At 44.4% G+C, this 16,331-nt stretch overlaps 1 protein-coding gene across 2 annotated transcripts in view; it reads left to right on the top strand.

The window, feature by feature from the left end:
* Window positions 1–16,090, top strand: part of NID1 (nidogen 1) — a 93,627-nt gene extending 77,537 nt beyond the window's left edge. For both annotated transcript variants that reach the window (XM_027094022.1, XM_027094021.1), the window contains exons 15-20: window positions 4,143–4,269; window positions 7,905–8,076; window positions 10,296–10,453; window positions 12,933–13,056; window positions 13,728–13,840; window positions 14,828–16,090. In XM_027094022.1, coding sequence (XP_026949823.1) covers window positions 4,143–4,269; window positions 7,905–8,076; window positions 10,296–10,453; window positions 12,933–13,056; window positions 13,728–13,840; window positions 14,828–14,949 — 816 coding nt within the window. In that variant the 3' untranslated portion in view covers window positions 14,950–16,090. The remainder of the gene's footprint in view (window positions 1–4,142; window positions 4,270–7,904; window positions 8,077–10,295; window positions 10,454–12,932; window positions 13,057–13,727; window positions 13,841–14,827) is intronic.
* Window positions 16,091–16,331: the final 241 nt, after the last annotated feature.

Below are 16,331 nucleotides of genomic sequence, written 5' to 3'. Positions count from 1 at the left end.
AGGCAGTAGTAAGTAACCAGAGCTTTTCAAAGCTTCAAAGATGCATTTTGTGAGTCGGGGAATTTTTGTCCGTTACTTAGAGGTCAGACACTTCTGAGGAGCTTTTCTGTCTGGGATCCTGACCTCCTGCCTGGAAAACAAACCTGAGACCTGGTGGAGGTTTCTGGCTGTGGACTCAGGGTTGCCAGGGCAGTGGGGGCCGTCAGGGTCCTCTAAGGAGTGAAGAAGTAGCAGCGAGTGGGCTACCAGCTCTTAGAGATGAAAGTCCAGCAGGAATCCTCATTACCCCTCCGTGCTGGTTGCAGAGCCTGCGTAAAGGTTCCGGGTAGAAATGTTACTTTCTTCTCATCTTCCTTTCCCTACTCCCCTGTCTTTCCCACCTGCCCTATTTTCTCTTTCTGCCTGGATCTCTACACACCGCCATACCCCCTCTTCTTTCTGACCAGGGAGGAAACATGATCAAAAAAAGTCTGCAAAATAAAAATGCTTCTTTTTAAAAAAATTTATGTTATTGAAGTATAGTTGATTTACAATGTTGTGTTAGTTTCTGCTCTACAGCAAAGTGATTCAGTTATACATATATATATATATATATATATACACATTCTTTTTCATGTTCTTTTCCATTATGTTTTATCATAGGATATTGAATATAGTTCCCTGTGCTCTACAGTAGGACCTTGTTTATCCATTGTTGTTTATCCTTTTTGTTTATCCATGTAATTGTTTATGTCTGCTCATCCCAAACTCTCATTCCTTCACCCCCATCACCTCCCCCTTGGCAATCACAAGTCTGTTCTCTGTCTGTGAGTCTGTTTCTGTTTCATAGATAAGCTCATTTGTGTCATATTTTAGATTCCACATATAAATGATGTCATATGGTATTTGTCTTTCTCTTCCTGACTTACTAAGTTACTAGAGATGATAATCTCGAGGTCCATCCATGGTAAAAATGCTTTTCAAAAAGCCTCCTGCAAAGCAGCCGTGATTGGATTCATGTTCTTCGCCAACACAAAACCCTCTGATGGGTTCCCTTCACCCAGAAAAAAATCCAGTTCTTTCCATGGCCTCCGGCTACCTCTCCCACCCCATTCCCTACCACTGCCCCCTCACTCACCATTGAGTTGAGTCCTCAACTCACCATTCACACTCCCACCTCAGGGCCTTTGCACTTGCTGTCCCCCTGCCTGGAGTTCTCTCATTCCAGACACTAGCACGGTTCACTGCTGCATGTCACTTGAATTTCTACTGGCACATCAGCTCTTAGAGAAACCTGTCCTGGCTGCCCTGTCCAGACTGCAGCCTCCACCTACCCTGCTTTGTCTTTCATCAGGCTCCCAGCACTACTTAAAACATTGTATATCAGGGTACATGTTCTATGTCTGATGTATCTCTTCCCACCAAGAATATAAGCACAGCAAGATCAGAAATTGTCCGTCTATTTCATGGAGGTGTTTGTTTCACAGGGGTATTTGCAGATCCCACACTGTGCTTGGCACTTGAAAAATATTTGCTGAACAAATGTGTAAGTGATCTTTGTGATTTCCTGTTGCCTCACTGAAGCACAAATCCCTCAAGGGGTAATCATCATTCTTCCTCCTATCCACTAGCACACACTCCCAGGTAGTGGGAGTGGGTTAAATTCCGTGTGAAAGTTTTCCCCCAAGACCAAGGGGAGAGGCTTAAATGCCAAATGAGGCTATGAAAAGCAGGAAATTGAGATGGGATCAGTGGAGGGAGAGTGCTGAAACAACCTTATAAATATTCACTGTGTCCTTCCTATCTATGTATCATCTATCTGTCTGTCCTTCTATGTATGTATGTATGTATCTATCTATCTAACTGTCTTTACCATCTAGCTATTTTAACTGTAGCTAATGCCACTGTGGCATTAAGTACAACCATCATCACCATCTATCTCCGGAACCTTTTTCATCATCCCAAACTGAAACTCTGGATCCATTCAATAAAAACTCCCTCCTCCCCTGCCAGCCCTTTGCATCCCCTTCTACTTTCTATCTCTATGAATTTGCCTGTTCTAGGGACCTCCTATAAGTGGAATCATACAGTATTTGCCCTTTCGTAACTGGTTTACTTTATTTAGTATAATATCTTCAAATTTCATCCATGTTGTAGCACGTGTCAGAATTTCCTTCCTTTTTAAGGCTGAATTATATTCCATTGTATGGATGTATCACATTTTGTTTATCCATTCATCCATCCGTGGAGAACTTGGGCTGCTTCCACCTTTTGGCTATTGTGAATAGTGTTGCTATGTACATGGATTTACAAACATTCTGTTCAAGTCCTTGCTTTCACTTCTTTTGTATATAGACAAGACCTGGAATTACATGGTAATTCCATTTTTAATTTTTTGAGGAACCACTATACGGTTTTCCTTAGCACTGCACCATTTTGCATTCCCACCACCAGAGCACAAAGGTTCCAATTTCCCTTCTACCTTGTCAACACTTATTAGTTTCTGTTTTTTAATTGTAGCCATCCTAATATATGTAAAGTGGTATCTCATTGTGGTTTTGATTTGCATTTCTCTAATGATTAGTGATGTTAGCATCTTGTCATATACTTATGGACAATTTATATATCTTTGGAAAAATGTCTATTCATATCCTTTGCCCATTTTGTAATTGGGTTGTTTTGTTCTTATTGTTACTGAGTTGTAGGAGTTCTTTATATATTCTATCAACCCCTTACCAGTTACATGATTTGCAAATATTTTATCACCTTCCATGGGTTGGTTGCCTTTTCACTTTGTTGATTGTGTCTTTTACTGAACAAAAGCTTTTAATTTTGATAAGATCCAATTTATCTATTTTTGCTTTTGATGTCATATCCAAGAAATCATTGCCAAATCCAATGTTATGAGGCTTTCAACTATGTTTTCTTCTAAGAGTTTTGTATTTTTAGCTCTTACATTTAGACTTTCGCTTCATTTGGAGCTAATTTTTGTATATGGTGTATGGTAAGGATCTCTGTTCCTTTATGACATGAGTTTTGGAGGGCAAGTGTCTGCTGATAATAACCCTGATTCTCCCAGTAAAAGAGCATCCTGGTCTTACACTTCTGTGGTCCCCAGGGCCTCGCTTTGCATTTCCATATACATTTTAGAGTAAGCTTATAAGTTTCTACCAAAAAGGAAAGAAAAGGAAAGGAAAGGAAAAAAAAGAAAAGAAAAGAAAAGCCTGCTGGGATTTTGATACGGGTAGCACTGGATCTTTAACTCTATTTAGGGATATCCTAAACTCTATTTTGGATATCTTAGCAATATTAAATCTTATGATCCATTAAACTAACATCTCTTCATTTATTTGGGTCTTCTTTAATTTCACTCTACAATGTTTTATAGTATTCAGTATAGAATCTTGCACATTTTAAAATACTTTTTCTTAAATATTTTGCTGCTATTATAAACATTATTATTTTAAAATTCTACTTTTTGCTGGTATATAGAAATACAATTTTACATTGACCTTGGATCCTGCAACCTTGCTAGATTCAATTTTTAGTTAAAATATTACTATAGGTTTCCCAGGAATTTCTACATAAATAATCATAGTCTTAAAATAGAGTGATTTTACCTCTTCCTTTCCAATATTTATGTCTTTTATTTAATTTTAATGATTTTCAGTTGGGCAAAGATTTCTTAGATGATATACAAAAAGCATTAGCCATAAAGAAAAATAAAATTGCACTTAATACAAATTTAAAACTTTTGCTCTCCAAAAACATCATTAAGAAAATGAAAAAGTGCTATTTACTGAGAAAAAATATACATACATACGTATATATATGTGTATGACAACAGATTTTTATCTGAAATATATAAAGAACTCCTTCAACTCAATAATTTAATTTTTAAAATGGACAAAAGAGGGACTTCCCTGGCCATCCAGTGGTTAGGACTCCGCATTTCCTCTGCAGGGGGCATGGGTTTGATCCCTAGTTGGAGAACTAAGATCTTGTATGCTGCGTGGCACAGCCCAAAAAAAAAAAATAAAAGACAAAGACTTGAAGACAATTCATTTCAAAAGGTATCTAAATGCCTCTAAGCACAGGAAAGAGTCCCCCCATCATCATTCACTAGTAGGTGGACCACTCTCACCACTGGTCTGCACTTCCAGGATAAAGTCATCATTGGACTGGCCTTCGACTGTGTGGACAAGATGGTTTACTGGACCGACATCAGTCAGCCTTCCATTGGGAGAGCCAGTCTGCATGGTGGAGAGCCAAGCACCATCATTCGACAAGGTGGGCAAGCAAATGTCAGTCTTCCTTTTGGGGTTTTGCTTCTAGCAGCCCACGTGGCTCTTGGGAGAGAGTGGAGGGGTGCGGTGTATGGTTGTTTGCAGGATATGGTAATCTGAGAGGGGCTGTGTTCTCAACCTCAAACATCGCCCTTTCCAGCCTTCTCTGAAGAGTCCTCTGAGGACTCATCACTAAATCGTGAACATCTTAGCTGGGATTTGTTGCTAGCCTAAGGAGAGTAAAATTAAAACGGGGTAGATGTCCATGCCTGTCTCTGAAAGCTTCTGTAGCCAGTTTTAAGGAATAATAAAGGCCAAACTCAACCATCCAGGTTGGATATACATTTCACCCTCTGGCTGCTGAGCCTAGAACCGATTCTCAGACTGTCTGCCCCAGGGTGGGTGGTCCATCAGGCAATAAGCAGATAGATCGTAAAGATGGAAGGATCACGAGCATATTGGCAAATATTGTCCCTGAGAAGTGAGTCTATTCGCAAGACAGTTTTCCAGTTGAAGGGTTGTCACTTCAACCTGTAATCTCATGGTGGGGTGGGTCTCCTCTCTTCTACCTCACCCCCACTGGACCTTGCTCAGATTGCCAGAAGAGTACAGAAAATCAGGCTGAACTCTTACAGACTTTTCTGTTTTTGTTGCCTCACTGATGATAAAGCACATGGCACATTGGCACAGCTTACCCCTCAACATTTAACCTCAATTCCTTAACTTATGGATGCTGATTTAAGCTGAGGACTCTATTATGTTAATGCCTACTTTCAACAAGCCAAGGCTATTTTACGTAGATATGTTTTATCAAGATTCAAGTCCATTATGACAAAAACCCAAGGGCCTGTAAAAATTCTCCTGTACTGAAAAGGTCAAATATTACACATTACTAAGTCTGTGACTCATCAGCTGACGTGCAGATATTTTCAATCAAAAGACATTGTCATGCCAATGATACTTGCTGTGTAAAATCATCTTGCTTCCTCTGCAAAACACTCAAATCAAAGATACATCCTTAAAATATATGAGCCTCTATGGTATTTCTTTTTACTTGGGGCCAAGTGTAGATTTTCTAATTTCCAATTTAACATTTCCCTAGAAATTGGTACTCTGGAAGGGTCCCTGGGGCATGTTTTTCCTTCCTTGGCTCCTTCAGAAGAGATGATGTAGCAGGAATTAAACTGAGGTTGAGTTAAATATGTCTGACTTTGGACATAGACCTCAAATCCTTTTCTGGAATCCAGTATGCTATTTAAATAATGTCTGCTAGTTTTCATGGCTTGCTTTAATGAACAGAAGTTTGAAAATGCCTTTTTGCATCTTATCACTGTTAAAAATGTTGTTGCTATTATCTGTGATTTAACTTCAAAACCCAGTGGAAGAGGGGAGTAGGTCATCGTTTGCTATTTCCTGTTGCTTTTGGAACTGATAATCCAAGAAAGCTTTAAGCTCAGTAAGAAACATTCCAGACAAAAGCCCACTGTGAAAACACAGAATTAAATCAGAATGCGATCTTTGTAGAAGAAAGATCCCTAGGGATACATTTTTTTTTTAATTTCAAAAAGAGAGAAAGAAACTTCCACTTACATCTTCATCATGGTATGTGTTGGTACATTCCTAGTGAGTGAAAATGGCAGTGTGTATCTTTTCTTTTTCTTTTCTTCTTAATTTCATAACGTCTGAATCCTGGGTTTCTCTGTCTTTCCTTGAGTTAAAGTCCTAGCCAAATATCTTTGAAAAGTATCGTCATCTGTTTCCTTTCAACATAATCAGTGTGGAATATATTGCCCTGACGTCTTCCCATCTTGCCCTGACTCACAGCAAAGGATGAGGTTTTCCAGGCCTTTCCTTTGGCTCCTTATCCCATAAAGTATTTTCCTGGTTGGGGAAGGAGGTAGGGTTGCTCTTGGGTTTGACGTCAAGAGCAGGGCTGTTCATAAAGAGACAACGTGACACGGAGTTCCTTCCTGGAACTTGTAAAGAGACGCTCATTGAACAGCCTTCCCTGGTCCCACTGTTCTATGCGTGTCTGAATAGCTCATGCCTCTCAGACAGGATGTACTCATTCCAAATATACCCCAGAATGATTTCTTCTGATATTGTCTGAAAGTTGAAAGGGGCCTTTGGAGTTCAGTCTCACCATCTCTTTGCCTCTAGGGACATGGAAAATATTTTAATACTTTATAAATCTTTACTTTTGGATAGAACAATAAAGAACTTGTTTAAAATTAGAAACTGCTGTTTTTAATTCTTAATAAACTTCCTCTGTTGGGGGTCCTTTGAGGGGGCTTAGACATTGCCGGCATTCACAGTCATGATTGTATTAGGGGTCTAGTGAAAGCCGACGTGGAGGGGGCTGAAGGTCGGGATTGCTCCTCTATTGATGAAAGAACACAGTGCTGCACCTGCCACAACTAAGGAGCCAGCGAGCCACAGCTAAGGAGCCCGCCTGCCACAAATAGGACCCGATGCAACCAAATAAAGAAAGAAAGAAGAAAAAAAACAGTGCTGGGTTGGTTTCCTCGTTCCAGGCCCCTGGGGCAGGTTAGCTCCATCCTCGGCTCTCCCCCTTCCTGTTTCCACTTCCAGCTGTACTAGATGACCTTCGATTCTATAATCAGCAGAGGGGATAGAATCCCAGATGACACCAGTAAAACCCTGGTGGGGTTTTAGCTTTTAACTTGATTGTATTTCTAGTCAGGAAACCATTGCAATCTTGAACTCCTGGTGGGGTTAGGTGGGGGCTGAAGGTTCCCATTGCAGTCAGCTGAGGCTGTGGCAACCCCTGGCTTGGAAATCAGTTGCTTATAGCCTAGTAGGACTTCTGGGTGCTATTCACAATTCCTGACACCCCTTCTTTGTAATCCTAATACTTGTATCAAAGTAGTAACAGCTGTGATTTCTTGCATATATTATTTCTCTGGAATAACCTTTTTTCCCCATTGATGAATAAGGTAAATCTGTCCCGTCCCCATCTTCAGATCTTCTGGTGCCTCCCCTTTGCATAAGGGATAAGCTCTAAGCGCATTAACACGGGCATCCTAATTTCATCTCTGGCCACCCTCCACCCTCGGGGTCTCCAGGCACACAAAATGACATATGGTTTACTTCAGGCCGTGTCTATTCTTCCTTTAGACCTGTGTGCTGGTCCCACTACCTGGAAAACCTTTATCCAGGATCTTTGCCTGACAAAGTCCTGTTGTTTCTGCAGGAACCAGCTTTAGGAGGTGTTATCTCCCCCAGGAATCCTGCCCTGGTGTCCCCACGCTGAGTCCAGTGTCCCTCCTTCATGTTCCCACAGAACCTGGAACTCAGTCTGAACTGTGATTGGCTGTGGGCTTCTTCTTTTTTTTTTTTTTTTTTTGTGGGCTTCTTGAAGGTAGGGCCACAGCTTCAGCATCTTTATGGGCCTGGCTCCCAATGTAGTGCACAGGGTGGATGTCCATCGAGGGAATGAGTAGCATTTTTCAATTTGTCACTAAGTGTTACTTATCTTAAACAGCAAGCATTGAACACTCCCATTTGTTTTTTTCAAGGTGCGAGGATTGGATGCCAGGTGAAATAGCACTGAGTAATCAAAAAACCTCATCTGACTTGCTTTAAAAAAAATCAGGAGTGTTTGGTGTTTGCTTCTAGATCTTGGAAGCCCAGAAGGCATTGCTCTTGACCATCTTGGCCGCAACATCTTCTGGACGGATTCTCACCTGGATCGGATAGAAGTTGCAAAGCTGGATGGGACCCAGCGCCGGGTGCTGTTTGAGACTGATTTGGTGAATCCCAGAGGCATCGTGACGGATTCCGTGAGAGGGTATCTTTGTGTAAATCTGTGTGTGCGTCTCTTCTATTTGCATCTGCCCTTTTGGATTTTCTCAAATGTTAGGCTATAACTCCAGCATTGCTCTCCTGAAATGAATGAGTTTAGGATGAGTGAGTCTACAGTCGGTGGCTTACAGATATCCATGGCGAAATGGCAGTATGTTCACGTGTGATCATGGACTTGATACCGTGTTCCACTTTCCAATCTTTTACCAAGAGCCTTTGTAAGTTGAGAGCTCAGAAATTGGATATTTCCACTTGGGTTGAATGGGAATCAACACCTGACTTGTATCGATCCCAGAAGAGTATCAAGGTAGCATAAATGTCCCCCTGGGGCTCCTTCCTGGGGGCCAACCCAGCATGAACACCTCCCTATGGGTTTTGTCAGCGTATCAGTGCTTTTTCTCCCTTTCCCTTACTGCAAGCTCTACATCTTACACACTGGGCCCGTGTCTCCTTGACGCTTTGACTCTTTCCCTTTGAGACCACACCTCTTGTTCTGTGGCCACTCAGCCACCTGCCTGACAGCAGGTGCCTTGACCACTGCTTCTGCCAGCCTTGCTTCTGGGCTTCATCCCCTGGGTCTGCTGTGCCTTCCTGTGTGGTGACAGCATATGGGAATTATTCCCATGTGTTTATGTCAGTTATGGTGTTCTGGGTTTTTTTTTTGTTGTTGTTGTTTGTATTTGCGGTACGCGGGCCTCTCACCGTTGTGGCCTCTCCCGTTGCGGTGCACAGGCTCCGGATGCGCAGGCTCAGCGGCCATGGCTCACGGGCCCAGCCGCTCCGCGGCATGTGGGATCTTCCCGGACCGGGGCACGAACCCGTGTCCCCTGCATCGGCAGGCGGACTCTCAACCACTGTGCCACCAGGGAAGCCCGTTCTGGGGTTTTTTAAACAGTTTTACTGAGATATAATATGTAACTTACGTTTAAGGGGAGTGAAATCGAGAGTAACAGAAAGATTCAAGTGAAGAGCCAAATCCAAGGGTCTTTGCAAAGGAAAATGTCTTGACGCCTGCAGATCCTTTTTAGCCGTTCTGTGTCTCAGTGTCTGCTAATGTCTTCACCATGGGTTCTTTATAAGTGTCTTTTTTTCCATAATGAACTTTATTTTTTAAATTTTATTTTAATTTTTTTTGGCTGCCCCTTGCAGATTGCAGGATCTTAGTTCCCCAACCAGGGATGGAACCCAGGCCCTCAGCAGTGAAAGCGCGGAGTCCTAACCCCTGGACCACCAAGGAATTCCCCTCTTTTAAAGTTTTTTGTTGTTGTTATTTTTTTAACTTTTTATTTTGTATTAGAGTCAAGTTGATTTACAGTGTTGTGTCAGTTTCAGGTGTACAGCAAAGTGATTCAGTTATACATATACATGTATCTATTCTTTTTCAAATTCTTTTCCCATTTAGGTTGTTACGTAATATTGAACAGAGTTCCCTTTGCCATATAGTAGGTCTTGCTGGTTATCCATTGTTTTAAAATTAATTAATTATTTTTTTGGCCGCATTGCGTTTTCACTGCTGCGCACAGGCTTTCTCTAGTTGCATCAAGCGGGGGCTATTCTTCGTTGCGGTGCGCGCGCTTCTCATTGAGGTGGCTTCTCTTGTTGCAGAGCATGGGCTCTAGGCATCTGGGCTTCAGTAGTTGTGGCATGCAGTCTCAGTAGTTGTGGCGCATGGGCTCTAGAGCACAGGCTCATAGTTGTGGCTTGCGGGCACTAGAGCGCAGGCTCAGTAGTGTGGCTCGTGGGCTCTAGAGTGCAGGCTCAGTAGTTGTGGCACACAGGCTTAGGTGCTCTGTGGCGTGTGAGATCCTCCAGGACCAGGGCTCGAACCCATGTCCCCTGCATTAGCAGGCGGATTCTTTTTTTTTTTTTTTTTAACATCTTTATTGGGGTATAATTGCTTTACAATGGTGTGTTAGTTTCTGCTTTATAACAAAGTGAATCAGTTATACATATACATATGTTCCCATATCTCTTCCCTCTTGCGTCTCCCTCCCTCCCATGGCAGGCGGATTCTTAACCACTGCGCCACCAGTAGCGTGTACATGTCAATCCCAAACTCCCTAACTATCCCTCCCCCCAACCCTTCCCCTCTGGTAACCATAAGTTCATTCTCCAAGTCTGTGAGTCTTAAGTGTTTTCTAAGTGAACTTCTTCTCATGCATCTTCATGTTTTTCTTCCTCTTTCTCCTCCTTTTCCTCCTCCAGGAATCTTTATTGGACAGACTGGAACAGAGATAGCCCCAAAATCGAAACTTCCTACATGGATGGCACAAACCGGAGGATCCTTGTGCAGGATGACCTGGGTTTGCCCAACGGGCTGACTTTTGACGCCTACTCATCTCAACTCTGCTGGGTGGATGCAGGTGATGGAAAGCCCCAGGCCTGGCTCCTGGGGTTGGAACAGTGCCTCGTTTTTTTACCAAACAATTATTGTTACCCCCTGTACTATCAAGATTATCTGTTATGGGGAAGAGAGCTTAAGATAACTGCTTTTTTCCTGCACAAACAATAGCTGCATATCTTTGCTCTGAAATTTATTGTTTCTCTAGGCTTGACACAGTCTAGGGAGCGCTCTTAATCTTCCAGGTCAGGGGTCAGCAAACTACAGCCTTGGGACAAATCCAACCTCCTTGGTATAACCCAGGAGCTATAAACGGTTTTCACATTTTAAAAAAAATTAATTAATTTATTTGTTTTTATTTTTGGCCATGTTGGGTCTTCATTTGCTGCGCACAGGTTTTCTCTAGTTGTGGCAACTCTTCGCTGCGGTGCGTGGGCTTCTCATTGCAGTGGCTTCTCTTGTTGCAGAGCATGGGCTCTAGGCGCGCGGGCTTCGGTAGTTGTGGCTTCAGTAATTGTGGCTCATGGGCTCTAGAGCGCAGGATCAGTAGTTTTGGTACACAGGCTTAGTTGCTCCACAGCATGTGGGATCTTGCCAGACCAGGGCTCGAACCCGTGTCCCCTGCATTGGCAGCCAGATTCCTAACCACAGCACCACCGGGGAAGCCCCGGTTTTCACATTTTTAAATGTTACATTTTAAAAGGTTATATACAGCACGTGGAAAGGAGGGCCTCTGGAGTGTGGAGTTCTGGAGTTTGGAGAGAGAAAACTGTAGCTGGAGTTTCAGCTTCCTATTTGCCACCAACAAAATTATCAGCATCTTGCATCAACCGTGCGCTATCGATCCCTCCCTCTCTCCTACTCATTTCCCTCAAGCATTTTAAGAAGCCCCGGTGAAGAGCCTTAAAGAAGCAGCCCAGGATCATGCATTCTCATTGCCTCTTGGAAAACAGGGAGGCCTCCATGGCAAGTTCCCACCTCACATAGGAAGAGAAGGGCCACATAAAGGGAAAAGAACTTCCAAAGATATAAAGAAGGTGTCTCATTCCTCCACATCCAATAGTACTTGTGTACAAAGCTTTAAAAGATGGAAGCAGAGTTTGATGGGCCTGCCTGCAGTTACCAGTGCCATCGTGTGCTCTGGACTCTACCCATTTTTACTGAGTGTATAATCTACATGGTCATTTCTAACTGAATACTACGCCATCATACGATGTCACCGAGGCCTCCAAAACACTGTGTATTTTAATTTGCATTCTTATAGGACTATTTAGGCAAGCTCAAGTGGTAATGCAACATTTCTTATTATAGGATGCTTCAGAGTTTCAGATTTAAGACAATGACAACTTAATTCAGTTGGCATTAGAGCTATCTAAAAGTTTTTTCAATCCATAGACGTTTTTGCAGACAAACTAGTTGGCTCAAATTTATTAGTCTCACACTCCCGCTGAGGCTCATTTTATATTTCACATGCAAGAATCTGAACATCTCAGAAATGTAGTACAAATCACACATTCAGCCTAGTCATATTCCTTTTCAGTACGGTCAAGTCTTCTCCCAAAGACCAAATAATTTGATAGAAATACTCCACCTTTCAGACTGGGGACAAACTAAACCTTGGCATTTTCAGTAAACTATTTGTTTACATTAATAAAATAGATTGATACTGTAAAATAAATAAATAAAAGGTTATATAAATGCTTATATAATGTCCTGGGTTTTTGCCTCTTGGCTCACAAAACCTAAACTAGTTATTAACTGGTCCTTTAAGAAAAAGTTTGCTGACCCCCCCAGAGCCTGTCCTCATCCTGATACCTATTAAGCACAGCTCCCGCTTGTCCCCGGGGGCTTAGGCAGGACTTGAGGCCAAGGAAGATAAAGTAATGCAGCCCTGATGTGTGCTCCGGCCTGGGCAGATTTGGGGTGTCCCTCAGGCGAGGGCTGTGGGCAAGATGCTCAGCCGGGGAGGAATGTCAGCCATCCGTAAGTCTCTCTTGTTTTCCTGCTTTGTTCTAGACACTGTCGGGTGCCACGGGGGATGCAGGGAGTAAAGCGTGCGCAGTTAAGTGAAAGCCCAGGCCTTAAGTTGGTCATGATGCGGGTATTGGTGCAAGGCTGTGCAGCTCGGCAATTCTAAGGGCTCTGAATGCAGGGAGGGGAGGTGTAGAGAGGCTTCAAGGAGGAGGGGCTTGAGCAGGAGCTGGAAGATGGCATCGTTCCTAAGTCCCCGGGAACTGGTGAAACGGGGTGCTCTTCCTCTGCTCCAGCTTCTGTCTCCCCGTCAGAACCAGGTATGGGTACTGGATGGAGGGGGTGTTGATCAGTGAGGGGCCAGGGAGGATGAACAGACAACTTTCCAGTTTAGAAGAGCAACTCTTGTGTTCTCTAGGATATGAGCCTGTAGCGCTCCCTCTCACCCTTGCCCTCATTACTCTCGTTTTTGGACACAAAGGGCCCATTTCTTGTATGAACAATGGACGATTTGTGTTTGCCCCACACAGGCACCCATCGGGCCGAATGCCTGAAGCCCGATCAGCCCAACAGACGCAAGGTTCTTGAAGGGCTCCAGTATCCTTTCGCCGTTACAAGCTTCGGGAAGAATCTCTATTACACAGACTGGAAGACGTACGTCAGCAGCTGGAGCGTGGGGGCCGGGGGGCCTGCCCTGCCGCCCTCTCTGGAGGCCACGCCCTTCCCAAGTGGCCTCTTGGCTTGACCTTCCCGCCTCCAGAGGTGCCCCCTCTGCCTCGCCCTTTGGTTGTCAGAGAGGAGGGCAAGGAATGGGAGGCGGGGCTTCTAGGGAAGCAGGGGGTGCCACGTACCATCTGGATGCTCCTGGATGGGCAGCTTCAAGTGCAGACTTGGACTTCCTGGGCATGTCTATTCTCTCCCCAGGAGCCGATCTCGGTCACTTGGCTGGTGGGCTCCATGCCCCCATTTTATTTTAATTCTTAAACTGCAGTATTCCCAAAGCCGCTTCTTGACCAGCTCTTCCCGCAGGAAGGTGGGGTTAAACCGAGCAAGCAGATGTGGCAAGGGCATCTGTATAGAAAGTCGAGTTCCCAGCTTGGAATTTAGAGCCGGAGGGAAGAGCTAGCTGACCTTTTCCAATTTTTTTTTTTTTTAAGAAGCCAGAGAACTGCACGCCTGTCTCATCCCAGGAAGAGGGAGGGATGGCTAGGAAGCAAGGCCAGTGAATCTGTTGATGGCCTCCAAACAACAAAAGAGGCTGCCCCCTAGAGAAGAGTTCAAGACCTTAGATGTATTGTAACCTCCCATCTTTTGGTGCTCTGTAGGAATTCCGTGGTCGCTGTGGACCTTGCTATTTCCAGAGAGACGGATTCCTTCCATCCCCACAAAGAGACCCGGCTGTATGGCATCACCACCGCCCTGTCTCAGTGTCCTGAAGGTAACTCACCTGTGCTGTAACTGGTCAGGGGGCTGGAAGCACTCTGGGGCTCAGAGCCCACACTCCGGCTGCTACCTGTGTGGCCTCTCATAGCCCTTATCACGTGGCAGGTGAGACACAGTCCCTTCCGTCATGGGTCTTCATTATTGAGTAGGTGAGCCAAGATGAATCAATAGAAAATGTTAAAGAATGAAGTGGATAGAGGATAAGGGTGAGGAAAAGTCTAAAAATATGCGGTCTTCAGGTTCCAAGGAGGAGGAACATCAGTGTTAGGATCTCTGCTGCTTTAAAATCCATCCATTTGGCCTGACAGCAACAACAGTAATTCATAATAATAATAATTACCAGGCAAACATGGATGTGATACTTACTGTGAGCTAGGTACGTCACATATATTAAGTCACTTAGCATACTAAGTGCTTTGTATCCACTCGTTCACTTAATCCTTGTAGCAACCCTATGAGGTAGGTACTATTATTATGCTCACCTTATAAATAAGGAAACTGAAGCCACTTGCCCAGAGTCACACGGTCACTCATGGTGCTCACGATGGCAGAGCCAGGGATGAGCTATGCAGCCTGGCTTGAGTCTATGCTAGGCTGCCTCTCCAAATTCTCTCCCCTAACCCAACCTCCTTCCTGGTTTCCCTCCTGTCCCCCACTCAAGTGGCCAAGCTAGATAAAGAACACATTGTGCTTTAAAATTCCAACCCCATGTTCTGTTCAGAGCTGGAAAACCCTCCCTGAGATCTGTTTAATAGCTTCAATGGTAAATCTGCATAGCTCCCAGATCAGGAATCAAGGTTTTTGCACATCTGGCAAATCCTTAGTGATGAGGAGACAGCCGATAGATAAGCTGAGCTGAGTGCCCTGTGCAGCCTTCCCTGTTCCCCAGGAGCCCCCACAAGCTTGGCCTCCCAGAGACCAAAAAGGGGTCTAGTATGGAGGCCACTCTCTTAGCTGTTGAGCTGACTTCTGCCTTTTCCAGGTCACAACTACTGCTCAGTGAACAATGGTGGCTGCACCCACCTCTGCTTGGCCACCCCAGGAAGCAGGACCTGCCGTTGCCCTGACAATACCCTGGGCGTTGACTGTATCGAGCGGAAATGAAGACAAGAGTGCCTCATTCCCTCTCTAAAGTATTTCACAGCAACACCCTACTTGAAAGGGTCCAGACTGAAAACTGTCTGACCTGGTGGCTAAGTGGCCACCAGGTCCAGGGCCAACCCAGCCTGAGCCCCAACAGCATTGCCCTCACTGTTCCCCAAAACATATGCCCTGCACTTCTGGAATGGGAAAGCCTCTACTCCTACGCAAAGACAGGAAACCTCCCTGACCCCAACCCGCAGACAAGCTTATACAGCCCTGAGTGAAGATTATATGCCCCATCCTGGTGCTGGAAACTTTCCCCAACCTTAACACCCCAGTGGTGAGCAGAACCTCCCCAGGCCTGAACTGCCCCTTCCCTGTGGCCTTATGAGCTCAGCCTCACTCTGAGATACCCATCATCCCGTCAGCTGCTGAACACACCAGCCAGGATTGTCTAGGCAAGGCTGTGAGCAAAGGAGGGAGTTAGCCCTCCCACACTTTCGTCTTGGTGCTCTGATTTCCCTCTTTATACTCCTGGCTTTGAACCCCTGAGTTCTGTACCACCTGTATCCTGCCCAAGGCCCACATTATAGAGAGCAAGCCCTGCTTTTTGGTCAAAACCCACCCTGTCCAAAGGATACATGGGTATTTGGTGGATGTTACTGAGAAGCCTCTCCCAGCTAAATTATTGGCATTTCAGCAGTAGTCTTTGGTAGTCAAATGCTCAAATCAAAGGAGTGTCCTGTAGTAGGAATTTCAATGTGTAGAGTCAGATGTTTGAGGATGGGGATTCTATAGATGTGCCTTAAATTATACCAAAGATGACCAGAGCACTTGGATCCTAGCATCTGGTCTCTGGGGTGGCACAGCCCCACTGCTGGCACCTGTGTCCAGCCTCCTAATGGAGACCCATCTGAGACACAGGCTGGGGCTGGTACCAGTGATGACACCCCCTATAGTCCCTCACCTCTGGCCTCCACCCATGAGATCCAATCTACAATCAACCATAAGCTTTCTTCTCCTTTGTTTCTCCCTCTATCCATGGCCCTTGCTGGCTGTATTCTCATGCAAAATCACAATCCAGGAGGGCCAAACTGAATATTTATGCTAGTGATCCAGACCATTTATTGCTCATTGGTGTAATTAAAAGGACCATTGCCACATTTCATGTGTATGTTTCTACAGTTTGTTTAGAAAACCTCTCCTGACTATATATAGCTAGTGGTTTTTTTTGTTTGTTTGCTCGTTTTTTTTTTTGTCAACTGCTTCCCAGAGTCCTAAAATGATAGAAATTTTGGACTGAAAGCTGAGATTAAGGAATTTGAGTCAGTAAAGATCGGGGTAAGGGAGTAGAGAAGACTCAGAAGTATCTCAAAGAGACTGACCAAGAGCAGGAATGGAAA

The sequence above is a fragment of the Aethalodelphis obliquidens genome, unplaced genomic scaffold (assembly GCF_003676395.1).
Source record: "Aethalodelphis obliquidens isolate GAN/ISIS:26980383/991018 unplaced genomic scaffold, ASM367639v1 scaffold87, whole genome shotgun sequence".
Taxonomy (NCBI): Eukaryota; Metazoa; Chordata; class Mammalia; order Artiodactyla; family Delphinidae; genus Aethalodelphis; species Aethalodelphis obliquidens.
Note: the sequence above shows the minus strand (reverse complement) of the source record. Positions and strands in the feature narration are given on the sequence as shown.